At 45.1% G+C, this 17,179-nt stretch overlaps 2 protein-coding genes across 5 annotated transcripts in view; one reads left to right on the top strand and one right to left on the bottom strand.

Annotated features, from left to right (window-relative positions):
- Window positions 1-16,312, top strand: part of LOC144158306 (uncharacterized) — a 47,133-nt gene extending 30,821 nt beyond the window's left edge. Inside the window, exon 5 of the mRNA XM_077689123.1 lies at window positions 15,806-16,312. Within this exon, the coding sequence (XP_077545249.1) occupies window positions 15,806-16,142 (337 nt within the window). The 3' untranslated portion in view covers window positions 16,143-16,312. The remainder of the gene's footprint in view (window positions 1-15,805) is intronic.
- LOC144158303 (uncharacterized) overlaps window positions 3,871-17,179 on the bottom strand; it is a 38,592-nt gene continuing 25,283 nt past the window's right edge. For 2 of the 4 annotated variants that reach the window (XM_077689113.1, XM_077689114.1), the window contains 2 exons: window positions 16,889-17,024; window positions 3,871-9,040 (listed from right to left, as the gene is read on the bottom strand). In XM_077689113.1, coding sequence (XP_077545239.1) covers window positions 7,789-9,040; window positions 16,889-17,024 — 1,388 coding nt within the window. In that variant the 3' untranslated portion in view covers window positions 3,871-7,788. The remainder of the gene's footprint in view (window positions 9,041-16,888; window positions 17,025-17,179) is intronic. The other 2 variants (XM_077689111.1, XM_077689112.1) reach the window with 1 other exon arrangement.

Genomic DNA, 17,179 nt, shown 5'->3' with positions numbered 1-17,179 from the left:
AAGTAAATTTGTTTCACGTAAATAAAACTCGCACGGCTTTCCTTAACGCCGACATTTGCCAGTATGGCAACTTAGAATCATGTGAAAACAGCTTGGTCCACATTTTTAAATCTTCCCAGTCATAGGCACTGCCTTGTATAAGCACAGGTTTCATTTCTGTTAGATGTGTAATATTATGGATGGCCGAGTGGTAGGAGTGACTACCGCGAACAGTAGGCCATCAGGCCCGCGAAAGACATGAGAACATGCCGAGCCGTTTGCCCAGAACGAATTGTCTTTATTTTTTCCAAAACGGCCACTCGCCACTGTGCCAGGCTTGCCTGGCTGAACATAAAACTATCAGCGCCGCGTGGGGGTGCTGCACTTGTGCTAACATTGTAACACTCCTCCCCTCTTAGGAGGAAGACTATGGGGCGTATCTATTCTCTGGTTTCCTAGTCCTCATGCTACGTTGCAACTTCGGTGTGCTAGGCGTAGGCACGACAGAGTCACTGTTCACGTGCACACCACTGTTGACCGCAGTCCCGTCACTGTCCATGGCACACATACTCCCAGAGAAGCTATTTCGAGGTGACTGTTCCTGATGAGGCACTTCCGGAACAGCTGGTGCATGGAGAGGCGGCGGCTCCAGCTGTGGTGGAGCTGCAGCGATAGCAGTTTCAGGAGAAGTCAAATGTACGTCTGTCTGCACAAGGCGTAAGTGGTCGCTGTGTCGGTTTCCCAAGGTGCCGTCTTCAAAACGGACACTGGCTGATGACGGAGTGAAGTCCACAACACTGGCAGGCACCCAAGGTGTACCCCTGCGGAAGTTTCGCGCATACACGTCATCACCTGGCTGCAGTGATGGGGCCTGCCGGGACCCTCTGTCGGCATAGAACTTCTGCTTGAGTTGTTTTAGAAGTACAGATGCCTGCAGGCTTGGACTCAGGACATCCAATGGAGTCTTGAACATTCTTGCCGTCAGAAGCTCACACGGTGGCCAACCTGTAACTTCATGTGGTGTGGTCCTGTAGTGGAACAGGAACCTGGAGATCTGCTTTTGGAAGTTCCCAGAGCCAGACTTCTTGAGTTTGTTCTTCACAGTTTGTACAACTCGTTCAGCTGCACCGTTTGAGGCAGCGTGATACGGCGGTACGAGCATGCGGCGTATTCCATTTCGAGTTAAGAACTCAAGGTACTGGGCACTGGTGAAGGCAGGACCGTTTTCGGAAACTATGATGTCAGGCAGGCGATGCTGAGCGAATGCAATTCTCAAGGCAGAAACGGTAGCTTCTGCAGATGTGGAAGATACAGGAAAGACTTCTATCCACTTTGGGAACGCATCCACAATAACTAAGAACGTGTGACTTAGGAATGGTCCCCCAAAGTCAATGTGAAGTCTTGACCAGGGTCGTTGTGGAAAAGGCCATGGCGTCTGCTGAACCGGCTGTGCAGCTCGATGTTGAGTCTGGCACGTAGCGCAGCTCTTCACACTGTTGGCAATGTCATTCTCAATGCCTGTCCACCAAACATGGCTCCTGGCAATCATCTTGCTTTTCTCGATACCCGGGTGGCTGGCATGAAAAACGCCAAGAACTTGGGCTTGCAATGATCTTGGAATCACAACTCTTGATCCCCAGAGTAGGCAACCCTCGTGGAGACTGCTTCTTGAGCACGGCGGTGAAAGCGGGCCGTTTCGTACAGCTCGTTGGGCGGATGAATGAAATGGTCGGTAAACGCTTTTTTGACGGCGGCAACGTCTTTGAGCTTGGAGTCACCCAGCGGCGTGGTTGCGAGTACGACGCGGGCTTGCGGACCCATACAGTAGAGCATAGAACGCACCTGAACCTCCGGCGGTGCTGTGTAGTGGCCCGTGGCGAAAGTGTAATCCTCATATTGGAGCAGCCACGTAGTCCAAGAGCCGGGGTTGTCGAAGTCGAAGGGCGGTGGTGGGCGTAGCTGAGTCAGCTGCGGCGCGGCGGCGGCGGAGATGGCAGGGGTAGTCATGGCTGGGGCGGCGGCGGTTGTCTCGTGACGGGCGTACGGGGTTGAACTGGTTGAACCGTTGAACTACGGACGAGCGTTGAACCGAAGAACTAAAGCCACTTCTGACACCATGTTGAGGGTGGCCGAGCGGGTACGCCGAGGGACCGCCCCGGCAGAGCACGCAGCCCTGAGAGACACGTACAGACACGATGCTACCAGCAGGAACATAACCCGCCCCGCCGGGGAGCTTGCTTTATTAGAGCTCCTCGAGTCCACTGATGATGATGGTCGCCGTGGCGCCATCTAGTCAAGACGCGACACACTACAGTACGCACCTTAAATACTGCTGTGGGAAACTCCGAGCGCGCAAGATTTTGTTAGAAAGGCACACTGCGAATAAACAAACAAAAAATACTCCGGAAGGGTGCACAGCCAGCATAAAACTGAAGTGCCCTCATCGCCGCCGATCAAGGGGCTTTATATAAAAGCAACTCTGTCGAGGCAGCTTTAGCTAATGTTGATTACCTTTATCTATACCTAATCCAAAGATGCAGGCACGTAAACGTCATCCGCATGCCTTACGAACCATCAGACACTGAATGCGACGCACGCTAGCCTGAATCTGAGAGCCAGCAAACCATGTTCACTACCGCGCTCCATGGCACGCATAGCTGAAGTCCCTTCATCGGCTTTCCCAGGTTATATTCAGCGCTTGACTTCCTTTTTTGTGTGGTATGGCATGAATAATGTTACCGCTGTATTCTGCAGCAAAACGTTGCTGAAGCAGCCTCGTACTACTACGCAGGCAGTGCGCGCGATGCTGCCAATGTGCCGGGCGGGTGTGCAGCTGTTGCGAGTTAGGAAGTTCATAGCGGACAGCGCTAGCAGACGACACGAGAAGAGCGGGAGAGGGGTGGAGAGGAGGACCTTGTCGCTACTTGGCTAAACGCAGATCAAGGGACTTTAACCCTACATTGCCCTACACAATGTTGTAGGTGGTGCTACATTTTTCCCTACTCTATTTGTAACATAGGTCAATTTAGTGGCTATTTGAATGTCTTTGTTTTAGGTTATTTGTGTAATTTTTATCTGCTTGTTTTAGGACTTTTACACCGAAGATACATATGCTTCTGTTTAACAATATAGCATGCGCAGACAAAACGGCATATAAACGAAATTTTCGGTCTCCAGATACGACATTGTGTTGCCTTCTTGAAGGCTTCCCGGAATTATGTTTTGGTTGGTGCTTGTGCCGTGGTGATATGTGCACCTTGAAGGGCTTCCAGAGCAACGTTTTAACCGGTGCTTTTACCTTCTAAGAGCTCACATTACTGGTTACCCATTCACACGTGCACAGGGGGTGAGGGCGGGATGCTTGCAAGCGCAGCCAGGCTTCATGCACTTATTGAGAACCATTCAAATTGAATGGCTACTAGAAAACAAGTGTAACCCTTGTGCATTTCAAACAATCCGAAAACACATTATGTGGCAAGTAGCCGTGAAGACGATTCCAACTGCACTACGAGTTTTATTTAATTTTCATGATTGAGGACTACACAGTGAAGTCCTCAATATTGGGAAACGGACATCCACGTTTCTCTGCTTAGTAAAATTATAGTCCTTCCAACTTTCACTCAGATAAATGGCTAAGAAGTATGCTCAATCGCAAGTTACAAATAAACGTGATTTGCATCGTCGACTCCTTGGAATCCACACTGCTTCGCTGGTCATCCTTCTACAGAAAGTAGGACACTCAATTTTTTATTCATTATTGATCGGCTCCCAATTGACAAATTATTTCTATCCCATGTTAATGACAGGCACCATGCAAGTGGCAGTTATATAGTTTCATATTATTATACACTTACTGCCAACATTCACTCTTTCCTCCATGTTGATCATGGAGGACAGCTCCATGATTCATTCTTAAAGATGTCTTCCATTCTGAAAGATGTCTTTCCTGTCTGCATAAATTCCACTTGCACTCTGTCGTTTTCTTAAGAGTCCGACCTATACGCTCTATGCATGCGGATGTTGAAACTCATCGATGAAAGAATAATTTTGTACTTAGCAGGTTCATTTGGTGAAACTCAAAATCACCCTACGCTGGCGGATAACTGGCTGAACGGCACTACGGCCCAATGATGAGAACAATCGATAGAACACCCTACAAGTACGGAAAAAACTACACCTGCGTCAGGTAAAGGATGAATCTTGGATACAATCAGCTTGAACACAAACAAACATGAAGGAAGTGCAACACAAGGACAGCCGCTGGTCTAACTAAATTTTAATATCAAGAAGGGGAATGTAAACACTCAACACACACAATAAAAGTAATAAAAAGACACTACGCATGATCGAAACAAGTTTACAAAGGTCACGGTAATGACACTAGATATACACATGTTAGTGTCAAGGCACACACAAATATGCAATCTCTTTAGGATGGAGACACGCTTGTTTGGCTCACACACTTATCTGATCTGGTTGCGGGGTTTCACGCGCCGACACAACGCAGGCGATGAGGCGCGCCGTAGTGGAGGGCTCCGGATTAATATTGACCACCTGGGGATCTTTATCGTGCGCGGAAATCTCGTACATACGGGCGTTTTTGCTTTTCGCCTCCATCAGAAAAGCGGCCACCGCGGCCGGGAATCGAACCCGCGACCTCGTGCTCAGCAGCGCAACGCCTTAGCCACTGAGCCACCGCGGTGGGTTCACACAATTATCACTTCGTTCTTCTATGGAATGCCTGCATGATTTTGCGGGTTGTTTGATCACGGTGCATAAATACAATGTTAGTGGCAGGAAAATTAGGTTTCCATACGCTGCACTTAGCAGAATGCGAAGAAAGATCAGATAATAGAAGGCCCTTCAATGACAATTCATATTCTTTCAAATGCACGTTGATACAGCGGCCAGTGTGTCCAACATAAGTTCGGCCACAGGGTAAAGGAATGCTGTACACAACTCCTGTTGCGCAGGCGACATACCGGTTCTTGTGTTTAACACAACGGACCCCTTTCTTATCCCTTCCCCACTCTATCTTTTTGTCAAGCCTGCCATAACACAATTTGTTGCGAGTCGTGATAGCCACTAGCACTCCATAGCGATGGCCCACTTTTTTTAGGACGTGCGTCATTGTAAGAATGTGTGGGATGATGGCAACTTCTTTGGGCTTTTAGGTGTCCTCTGCAAATCCCGGCAGCCACTTTGTTGTTAGGATTTGTAGAAGTTTTTCACATGACTATGACAACAGGTCCTGTGGAAATCCTGCCTCCCTTAACTTTTTAACTTGCTGATTGAAACTGTCTGTTATCAAGTGTTGACACAATTTTGAAACTGCTGAGCGAAAACATGACAAGGCAATAGCGTTTTTAACAAGCTTGGAACGGCCCGATGAGTAGTTCATCAAAGGCTTGACCGATCGTGGTGCATACATCCAGCAGACATGCTCCTTATCAAACCAAAATTACAAATCCAGATACAAGATGCCATTCTGTTTCGTTGTTTCAATCGTGAAATTGAGCTCCAGGCCACTTTGCTTAAAGGATGAATCGTCAGTACATACAGCGGGACGGCAGACGGACAATTCTCAAGCAACAACAAATTTTCACAACACACTAAATGTGCGCATAGTCTGCTTTCACTGGTGATGATTAGGTTAAGTGCAAAACCAGTCAATTTTGTTGGGGTTATAAACGCATATATTTCCTAGAAATGTATGGAAGACAGAATGGAATAATGACAGTGCAAACCAGTGCACAGCATAGCTACAACCACAACACTAACAAGCTCGACATTGGTACATACAAGTGTCGCAACAAACAATAAACAGACACCACTTCGGGAACACATGCAGATGTTCGCTCTGACAAATTCAGATCCAAATTTTTATCAATTTTCTTGTTTGGAGCTCTTATACATATTCATTTATGCCCTTGCCACTTTCGCCTAATAGGTGGTGATTTAGAACCGCCTGGTTTGCTTTAACATATTTGAGGCTCCGGGTCAGAAACTTTCAGGCTCGCTAAAAGAGTTCAACTTTAATTGAGGATGTCTAAGCGAGCAATGGAACGGAAGATAGGTGTAACTTGGTAGAGAGGAGAGCGGAGTGGGTAAGAGAAAAAACGCGTGTTAAGGACATATTAGCAGAAATTAGGAAGAAATGAACGTGGGCAGGGCATGTGATGCGGAGGCAAGGTAACCATTGGTCATTAAGAGTAACAGTGGATCCTACAGAAGGCAAGCGCGGCAGGGGGTGGCAGAAATTTAGATGGGCAGATGAGATCAAGAAGTTTGCGGTGATAAATTGGTCGCAGTTAGCACATGAGGGGGATAATTGGAGGTATATAGGAGAGGTGAAGGCCCTGCAGTGGGCCTAGGCAGGCTTACGACGATGATTAGAGGCTCTATGCACCAATTCTTGTCGTCACTTTGGCCCGGTGGCTGATGATTGAGGGTATTCCCGCTTAATGCAACTTTCATCAGAGTGTGGAAGAATAAAAATCCCACCCCTTTTTCGTGTTCTTCTCCAGGCATGAGCAAAATGCAGATTGTCTCAGCTGTACAAAATGCTGCAAGTCAGACGATTCATCCCAAAAGCGATGCATACAAAACAGTAGCGGACAGATTAGTGAAGCATAGCTGAAATTGGTGGGAGAGATCACCGAGCATCAGGAGCAATACCGAGGGGAACATTCAGGTTTTGAAGAAGACAAATGAACCGAGGAGGAAATAAACCTCTGTAATAAATCGCTGTTTTGAAAGACCAGTAATCGAATCAGTTCAACAAAGTGAAAGAAGGAGCTGATTACCAGGACATTGCTTTATTTAACATAAGTACATCCATGTATCGGTGGCTGGTGTTTCAGAGCCCCTTTTGGCTGTTTCTGGGCAAAACTTTTCTGACACCCAAAGATTATAGCGTGTTTACAATATGTCATCCTTCATCAAATATACATTTAAAACAATCAGTTTTTGACAAATGGTACAGGCATTATTTTTCTCCATGATGGAATGTTGCATGATTTTGACATAGGTAGCAAATAGGTTTTCACGAGTGAAATTGCTTGAGCAGAACAGTTGTTGCCAAATGGTAGTTGTCCCCTAAGTGCAACCATTTAAGACTAACAAAAAGCTTTGAGAATAAGCTCTCCCAATGTGGTGAACACACCTTCCAAAGGATAAAATCGTTAACACAATTACTCAAGTGACTTCTACGAGTGAAACTAGTTCGACGGATACTATAGACATAATGTGTGGCGCTAGTGCAGTACAAAGAAGTGTATTTTAGTAAGCTGATTCTCTCAATGGATACACATGTACAGGTTCCCCCTGAAGTGTAATTCTTCATGAGCAATCAACTCCCATTTCTATGTGTAAATCTGACAAAAGATGTAGAATTATGGCCTTTTCTGAGAGTGAACTCCTTCATGAGTGACCAAGCTGGACTATGCGTAAAGCTCTTTTGACAGGTTCTACCGACTGTTTTCAAGACAGTGAAGTCTTTCATGAGACCAGGTGAACTTTGTGAGTGAAGCTTTTCTGAGAGATGACACACACAGAGCCCTTGATGAGAATGCAGTGTTTCATGGGTGACCAGGTGGGTTTTTTTGAGTAAAGCTTCTGACAGCTGCTGCACACAAAAGGCCTCTCAACAGAGTGAAATTTTTCATGTTTCATCAGGTTGGGTCTCCGAGCAAAGCACTTCTGACAGGTGCTACCACATACAGCCTTCTCGCCAGAGTGAAATCTTTTATAATCCACCAAGCTGGAACTATGTCTACAGCTCTTCTGACAGGTGCTACCAACAACCTTCTAACAAGAGTGCGATCTCCCATGAACAACGAGGTGCTTTCTTTGAGTAAAGCTCTTTTGACAGGTGCTACACACATACGGCCTCTCGCCAGAGTGCAATCTTTCATGAAAAACCAAGCTAGCTCTCCGAGTAAAGGACTTCTGACAGGTGCTGCACACATGCTGTTTCTCGACGGAGTGTGATTTCTCATGATCAACCAGGTGGCATTTTTTAATAAAGCTCTTCTGACAAGTGCTGCACACATACGGCCTCACGCCAGAGTGCAATCTTTCATGAGCAACCAAGCTAGTTCTTTGATTAAAGCTCTTCTGGCAGGTGGTGCACACATAAGGCCTCTCGCCAGAGTGTAATCTTTCATGAGCAACCAGGGTAGCTCTTTGAGTAAAGCTCTTCTGACAGGTGCTGCACACATACGGCCTCCTGCCAGAGTGCAATCTTTCATGAACAACCAGGCTAGCTCTCTGAGTAAAGGTTTTCTGACAAGTGCTGCACACATATGGCTTCTCCCCAAAGTGCACTTTCTCATGTTCAACCAAGGTGCTTCTTCGAGTAAACCTCTTCTGACAGGTGGTGCACACAAACGGCTTCTCACCAGAATGTGATCTTTCATGAACAGCAAGGCTAGCTCTATGAGTAAAGCTCTTCTGACAGGTGGTGCACACATACGGCTTCTCACCAGAGTGCAAATTCTCATGATCAACCAGGTGGCGTCTTTCAGTAAAGCTCTTCTGACAGGTGCTGCACACATACGGCCCCTCGCCAGAGTGCAATTTCTCATGATAAACAAGGTGGCGTCTAATAGCAAAGCTCTTCTGACAGGTGGTGCACACATATGGCTTCTCAGCAGAGTGCAATTTCTCATGATCAACCAGGTGGCTTCTTCGAGTAAAGCTCTTCTGACAGATGGTGCACACATACGGCCTCTCGCCAGAGTGCAATTTCTCATGGTAAACAAGGTGGCGTCTATGAGTAAAGCTCTTCTGACAGGTGGTACACACATACGGCTTCTCACCAGAGTGCAATTTCTCATGATCAACCAGGTGGCTTCTTTGAGTAAAGCTCTTCTGACAGGTGGTGCACTCATATGGCTTCTCCCCAGTGTGCCCTCTCTGGTGGCTGGCCAGGTTGCATTTTTCGAGAAACCTTTGTTTGCAAACAGTGTAGGTGGAGCACATTTTTCTGGCACACAATTTCACCTCACGACGGGGATGGTTGCATTGCTGACAGGACTGGCAGGAATGAAGCTTCCCTCTGAAATGAAATTTTTTCACGGTCACTTAAAAAACCTCTAAGTTGGCAGAATAAGATACAAAAAAATGAAATATGGAATGAAGATATTGCAAAAATCAAGCAAACACAATCTTTGAGACCCACGGCAAAAGGTGTCAACCCCAAAAATGCATTTATACAAACTTTTTACAATGTACACGCCACAGTAAATTCAAGGTTTCTGCAAAATTTTTTTTCACAGTTCTGTACAACTTCTGTCAAGCATTGTTAAACAGAAAATGTGGAAGCAGGTTATATATCCACAGATCACATTACAAGTCCAGTACTTCAAATTTTCTCTCCATAAAAGAAAATTTTAATTAGGCCATACTAACTGTTCTCCGGTGGTGGGAATTATGTATGTTATTAAAGAAATACTTATACTTTACTCATTCTATGTACACAAATACATAAACAATAAGGGCTTGATATAGGTGATTTTAAGTAGGATTAGTTCATTTTCTAGGGCAATATGAAAGTTAATTAAAACCTCGAAAACAGTGTGGCTTACTTATACAGAAAACATAGCAGGGTCATTCCACACGAAACATCCCAGCGCCAAAATCAGCCATTGCCAATTTTGTCAAAAGAATTTCTGCTAGTTGCCTATTACGTATCGGAGGCCCACACACCGACCATTTTCGTCAAAAATTTTTTGCATTCATGTGAGCACTCTTTGAAGTTTCTGAAAACAAGAAAAATGTGGTTGAACATAATAAATTTACATAAATAAACCATGTAGAATGAACAATATTGTAGAACGTTCATCTTGCCTTGCTCTTCGATGCCGCACTGCAAGAATTTTTAGTGTTGTATTTGTTAAAAACGCAAGAAATGGTGCGCTTTCAGAATGTTTTACAAAGGCATCATAAAGCTTCAGCCCTGATATTTTCACTGTGATATTAATATACTCCTTGAGTGTCTACTGAAAATATTTAAGGTTGATTACAGACTACTTTTTAGGCCAGCTGGTTACAAGAATGTTAAAAAATGAGTTTTTCTCCAACCTTAAGACCTACATGAAGCACCAAATCATAACAGGTAACAGGTAAAATTACTTGAGACAGCTCATTATACGCACCCAACATTTAGCGTTTCGTTCAGGAAATCGCAGTCGAGCAAATTTCTTTGGAGGCAAGAATTTTTTTTAAAGCAACAATTCTCTCCACTACTGAAGTGTGTCCCCAGCTCAGAATGCCTACATGCCTACGAACTTTTACGCAGGAGGAATGCGAACACCTGGCTCTCTGCTAAATGAACATTGTTTGCCACTTCACACCACAAAAATACAACATAAACAGCATAATTCGGCTAATTTGCCACTTTTTTATTAATGGGTCTATGCACAGTCAATTACGGGAGGTGAAGCAAGCCTGATCTGACTGTCTGATGTGAAGGAAGAAGAATCACAAAGTCGTTTTTCCCACTGCACCACACTCAACCTGGACCACAGACATCACAGCAGGATACCTCTTACAGCAAACATGAAATTTTTAGCCACTTGTCTCTTTTGCTTTGCGTTTTTTATCCGCAGTGGTTCAAGTCTTCCCCAGTTGAATAGTTAGCATTAAAGAAACCAGCCTAGTTGTTCATTTTTGGTTGTTTACATGAATTTTTTGGAGCTTGAGTAGGATATAATGGCAATGTGAAGTGCTGAACGCATAGCTGGTCTGAAGTGATGTAACTGTTGCGTTTCTTTGACTGGAATTGCCACGGCTAATCATGAACCAAGCTGCGTTCTTGTATCTTGTTTTAAAACATGGGAGCCAGATTAGTTCTTTTTTTGACATTGTCTTTACACCGGCAGACGGGTCCATTGGCATTATTCTGATCCTGAAAAGGTCTAGATCTCTGGATACTTGCCCTCAGTGCAAGACCTTTCATTGCGCCTCGGATGTCATCACATGCACTTTTGCCGTGTGGTGTGGCAAAGAAATCCCATTCTGGTGACAGTTCATAGTCCACTTCGTGGTAACAGAGATTCAGGAAGTTCTCTTCTATCAGAAATATATTAAATTTTGTAGCTGACGCAGACCTTGTTTGTTTCGCAAGCACTGTGCTCGGAAATATGTGTACTGCAACTGTGCCATGCTCCAAACAGATAGAAATAAATGCACGAGTGTACAGAAACCTCTGCAGATGCGGTTTCCTGCTTGCCAAAATATGTAGCTACGGGGTGTAGTTGAACCTGTGAGTTGACGCAGTGGTATGACTGTGGCATGTACTGAACTATAAAGCTATATATTCTGCATACGTCATCCCTATGATGGTCTCGTGCAGACTTCAGTTGGCTCTAAGGTATCGGAAGTAGCTGGCTTGCTGCTCACTGATAGAATGGTGGACATTAAGATGGTTCAACATGTCCATGAACTTTGCCGAAAATTCTTCAGGCATCAAAAGAATGGTCTCAGCATTACAATTTTTTCCACTGATCCATTGGTGGATGTGTGCCATCCTTAATTCTGAAGACGTCAGACAGACTTTGCTAAAGTAGTGTCTCTGTGCAAGCCATACCTGAGCAGGCTGGGCAATTGCCGAAAAAGCAGCCTTCATTATCAAGTTGGTATGATGTCGTAGCCAAAAGTTCTTCAGTTGTCTCCTTGAGGTTACTAGAGTGGAGCATTAATTAAGAATACCAGTGACACATGCAGACATATAGGGTGTGTGTACCACTTCCACCTGCCTAAGCACAGTGTCGAGGGCGCAAAGCTGCTAATATTGAGAAGCCACACTTTAAATCAAGCGCTCGCTTCCACTGATTATGCAACTCTTTTGTTTCATCAACAACAGTTCCTTTGGAGGCCTTGAAGTGTGTCCTTTTGAACTGATAGGCTAATGCTCTGATTAGAGCCTTCATTGCTTCACTAACTTGGTGACCACAGTTTCGTTCCTGGGTGCCTAGAATTCCACTGGCAGCCTAGATTTTCATTGCCTCTCGAACTTGTTCTTGGGTTGCTTCGAAGAATTTTATTGTTTTTCATGAGACCGAAAATGGGGCGTCGAAGTAAGATAATCATGTGTTTCCACTTTTCTTCAGGGGAAAACGTTTTTGAGGTCGTTCATAAATATCACATACCGTATTTTCCGGTGTATAAGTCGCGGTTTTTTTCTGAAATTTTCGTTGGTGCGTCTTATCCACCGGTGCGACTTATGTATGGAATAAATCTGATTCGCTGCGGCCGCGCGTGGCCAGCGCACGTTGAGACACAGCTCTACGGTGTAAATCAATCCCAAGTCGACCGGTACGGCATATTACTTCAAGGGACGTGGAGCTCATCGCTATTCGTGCTTCTGTGGATTACTCCATGTACGATTACCATCTCCCCATTCCCCCAACCTTCGCATAATAACGGACTCATATGAAGCTATCCAAGAACTTTGTCATCCCAGGTCTACCCACCCTTCTGTCCATCACATTCATCAAATCAATGCGCTCCAAGCATCAGGCTGCCAAGTCTGAATGGACTTGACCCCTGGTCATGAACCAGCCGCTCCTGAGAAACAAGCAGCTAACGTGGCTGCACAAGAGGCCCTTCTCACAATAGCCTCCGATGGACCCTCGACGCCGCCCTTCTCGGACCACCCCTGGCCTAGCTGCTCTGACGATGACCCCACTCTCATCAGGCTACGTAGGTTCAGGCAACTGAAACAACAATGCCTCAAGGCACTGCCCCCTTCAGGCAACCTCTTCCACTTCCCCACCCTGACTTGAGCACAAGAAAATGTTTTAGACAAGTTCCTGACCAACACCTGTACGGCACAAGAGACCATTCAAAAATGGTATTATCCACATCACGCCCCCCGAAGTCCCTACGCCACCACTCCATCGCCACCGATGTCCACCACCTCATCTGGCACTGTCCCAAGTTGTTTCGCTTTCGTCCATTCACTCCCCCTCACCACGACACCTTAACTTACATCGACCCAACATCCCTTATGGAATAAATGATTCGCGGCGGCCGCGCGTGGGCAGCGCACGTCGAGACACAGCTCTACGGTGTAAATCAATCCCAAGACGACCGGTACGGCATTTCTCATAGCCCCTATGTCGCTTCGGGACATTGCACCAAAGAATTTTCAGCTTTTTCTAGTCAAAAAGAATGATAATAGCCTGCGACAACCACGCGCCACTTTAGGCCATGCGCAGTAACTACAGTTCAGAATAAATTCAAAGTAACATCAAACTGGGTTGCAAAAACAAAATGCAGCTCATGAATTATTACAGACACTTACTCTGAAGGAGGTAAACGTGCTGCTAATTTTTAAAATGACAGCTTGGAGATAAGTTTTGATTTTTGTGCGACTTCCCGTCGTGTCACTTCCATCCGCCATGACACCTTTATTGTGCTGGTTTACGACAGCACACAAGAGACGTGCGACGTTTAGAGAGGTGGCCAAATGGGTCTCTTGGGACTCCATTTCTGCAAAAACAGTTGTAGCCGGGTTGATAAAGGACGGAGTAATCCGGTCTGCGAGTGGTAACGATGTTGGCGAAGATGACATCAGAGAGTCGGAGGTTGGCAGTGATGCACCGGTGGAACTCCCACTGAAAATACTGAATCATTTGTTAGCGAGTCTGAGGGAAAAGATTTCGATGTTTTTGCCTAAACGCAGTCCGTAAGTACATGTCATCTGTGTGTATCCATAAACCACTTTTCAGAAGTAGTTATGTTCAGACTTTGGATGTTATATGCCCGTGTCTAGCCCTGCTTACAGGGGGATGTATTACTAGGCGGCGGCCGCCACAACCATGTACTTTCACCGCACTTTCTAACGATCTGATTATCTATGAGTTTACCTAATTAACAAGTGCGTCTTATATACCGGTGCGTCTTATAGAACGGTGCGACTTATATGCGGTTTTTTTTTTGCAAAAACTCAGTTTGAAGGGGTGCGACTTATACAAAGGTGCGACTTATAGACCGGAAAATACGGTAATCGCTGAGAAGTAATTGGCCGCCGTCATGTGTCACAAGTGGATAGCTGGGTCAGTACCCTGGCTGTAGGCATCACTCCCGTAGCGTCCTCTTCGAAAGTTTCCATAAACCTCGTCATGCAGAGCTCTGGCTCATACTGCATTCATTTTTTATTGCAGCTACCAGTGGCTGCTTCTGACTCCTCCTTTTCTGTTTAGTTACCCTAACCTTCAAGCTCATTTGAGTGCCTACACACAAAACATTGAGATGTTCTCTGAAAGGTACGGAAGTTCCTTATTTTCATGTGCTATATAATAACTGCCACTTGGAAGCTTCACAAATTCGGTATCTAAGAATGTGCTCAAGTGAAGGGAGGGCATCAACAAGGGCCATGTGGTCGCTGTTGACCTATGGCTGTGATTTGAATGCGCCAGTCGCAACACAATATTGACACAATTTTGGAAATGTATCGATAGAGGTAAAGTAATTGGCAGTGTTCCAAATTGTTGTGTCCTCATGAAGAGTGCTTTGAGCGCAGCTTGAGGCGCTGATGCATTTCCATCAGATTGCACACAGTTGTAAGATACTGCTGGATACACTAAGTGGTTTTGTGGCAATAACTCAGCTTGGAAGTGCATGGAGGAATTTTGTTTCGTGAAAATTAGGACCAAGCATATGGGTAAGCTTCCGAAAATAAGCACCTTTTGAATGACACTAACTCGTAGCTCCCTGTACAAAACTCGTTACCCTTGATTCATTATAGGAGGCTTAATGATCTTTATACGGCCTCAGTTTTCGACATTGTGGGTTTGAACTGATCACAGTAAAATCCGATTCCAGTCAGTTAGGTGGGGCCCTAGCCGATCTTCACTGCAGTTATCGCCGCGCACTACTCCATCAACATTTTACAGCACTGATCTATACCAATGTTCCCAAATGCTTGAACCGTGTCCGGTGTCATTCTACAAAAATAACCGTACACCTTCCGGCAAAGCCCACTTTTGTGCAAATCCACTAGAGCTCTTTTTCTAATTCTATGATGCAAAACATCACACTGGCATTGGTCACTAAGATGACTCTATCAGCAAGCCATGTTTCATTGGTTTGTCATAAGTTTACATTGGAGTTGTTGCCCGCTTCCTGTCAGCACATGGGCTTCGGCAGAAATAATTAACCAAATCGTCCAATCATAAACCCATGAAGATTGCAGACAGAGAGGCTAAGAACAAAGGAAGAAGTAGTGCAGGGACGCAAGGCAGTCAGGCACTCGAACTCGAGCTAGATTCCAGCGACCATCTGTGTGACCTCTGCACTGCTGGGTTCTCCTTATGCCAAGATGCACTGACTTTCTCAAGCACTGCAAAATGTGTCAAAAGGGGCTCGTGTTCCTTCAGTGCAATGTTATTACTACCCTCCATTGCATAAATAGCATGCCATCATGCCAACACTCGAGATGGTAAAAGAACAGCTCCTTGACGAGAAAAGCACGGTGCAAGGTTGCCCAAAGCAACTACAATGTGAATATGATTAACTTAATTATTATAACTATTACTTCATTGGTGTATTTCAACAGGTTATGTAAACTTACTGCTACAATGTTCTATATTACTTCGCTTGCATTATTTGTTACAAGATAAACCTGGAGATGGCACTATATGTCCATATGGAGTGCAGAGGCAAGCACACCAAATCTTTAAAGGAGTACTGATGCAAAAACTTCAAGCCTGAGATAACTATGCAAAAGGTTTCTTCGGCAAGTTCAGATATCTCCCACCAAGTTTCAACAGTAACCGTTCATCATAATATTTTAAATCCATTTTATTCTTTGCAGACACGAGAAAGCTGAAACGGAATGCCCTCTTGCAATCGGCATCAGTATGACTCCACCTACTCCTCCCGATCCGAAACTGCCGATGTCAGGGTCCCGGTTATGTGGCCAATGCACTAGCTGCAGTTGGCGCGCGCTGCTTTGGTTTGTGTATCACGTCACGGTTTTGAGACTTACATCATGCTACCTGAGGCATGATAAGACGGTGAAGATGCGCGCGAGCTCCTGCACACGTCCAGATAAGCAGTGGTGTGAGAAAAACGGTGACGTCACGAGCACTCACCTGTCCTGGCGGCTGCCTCTGTGCTTATTTTGTCGAAACCGAAGCCGACACAACTAAAAGAGGCTGTAAATAATTATTTGCACTGTGTCCAGCTGCCTAATGTGCTATTCCTAATGTGCCTAAAGTGCCATTCTATACCAATACCAGGGACAAAAACGTACCACAAAATTTCCGTGTCGGCGCTTTTTAAGCAGCCAAAGCATGCCCCTTTACACTTTTACCTTTTTCTTAAGCCACGTAGGCAGCAATGATGTCTGTATGTATATTTTGTTTTTCTCATCATTGTTATAAAGATTACTTCCAATGATGCCCAAAGCTGTTTCTCGAAATAGGGACCTTGGAGCGTGTTCTATTACCTGGCAAACAGATTGTATACCACTGGGTACACCGTGAAGTAGATCAAAACGAGTTGTACATTACTTACTGCAGAAAACATCCCTAGCTTCCACTGCATTGCATGATAAGTATGAAACAAAGAATACCAAGACTAATGAAACACTGAAATTGTTAAATTCTCATGGCCTCATCGAGTTCATAAATATTTCAAATTAAATGGAACTGTTGGAGAAACAACCTTTTCAAATTTGGCCATTTATAAGGCTCAGGCCGGATTACAATCCTGTTCATCATTATATCCAGTGGTGTTCTGCAAGCTACTGGTACAGTTTCCATTGCTATTCCTCACGGTGCACCCTCCACTATAGTTGCTGCAGAAGATACCAAAAAAATAAACCACAGCGTTTAGCTTGCACTTCCCACACTATATATGTCCTGCAAACAGCGTTTCTAGCGCCACAACCCACCCTGCATTGCCAGCGTGTCGGTCGCACGAGGAGGTGCGAGGACTGGGTTCAGCCGAAATGTTTGCACCATCTGGGGAAGTTGTGAAGTTGTCCGATACATCCGAGTCGCCAACTTGGGTGTCGTTCACTTCCAGAACTGCAAAAGTCAAAAGTTTGAGCAACTGAAAGCAACGAGTGTTATACAAATCCTCAAACAGCCTATATACTGGAATGCACAGCACAGTTTCATCTAAGTGGGACTTTGTGATCTGCAGGGTGTCTACCAAGTTCACATTTTCAATGAAACATGGT

The sequence above is a fragment of the Haemaphysalis longicornis genome, unplaced genomic scaffold, assembly GCF_048455015.1.
Source record: "Haemaphysalis longicornis isolate Haplotype H1 unplaced genomic scaffold, Haemaphysalis longicornis Haplotype H1 scaffold_10, whole genome shotgun sequence".
NCBI classification, from domain to species: domain Eukaryota; kingdom Metazoa; phylum Arthropoda; class Arachnida; order Ixodida; family Ixodidae; genus Haemaphysalis; species Haemaphysalis longicornis.
This window is presented reverse-complemented; position numbering and strand designations above follow the sequence as displayed.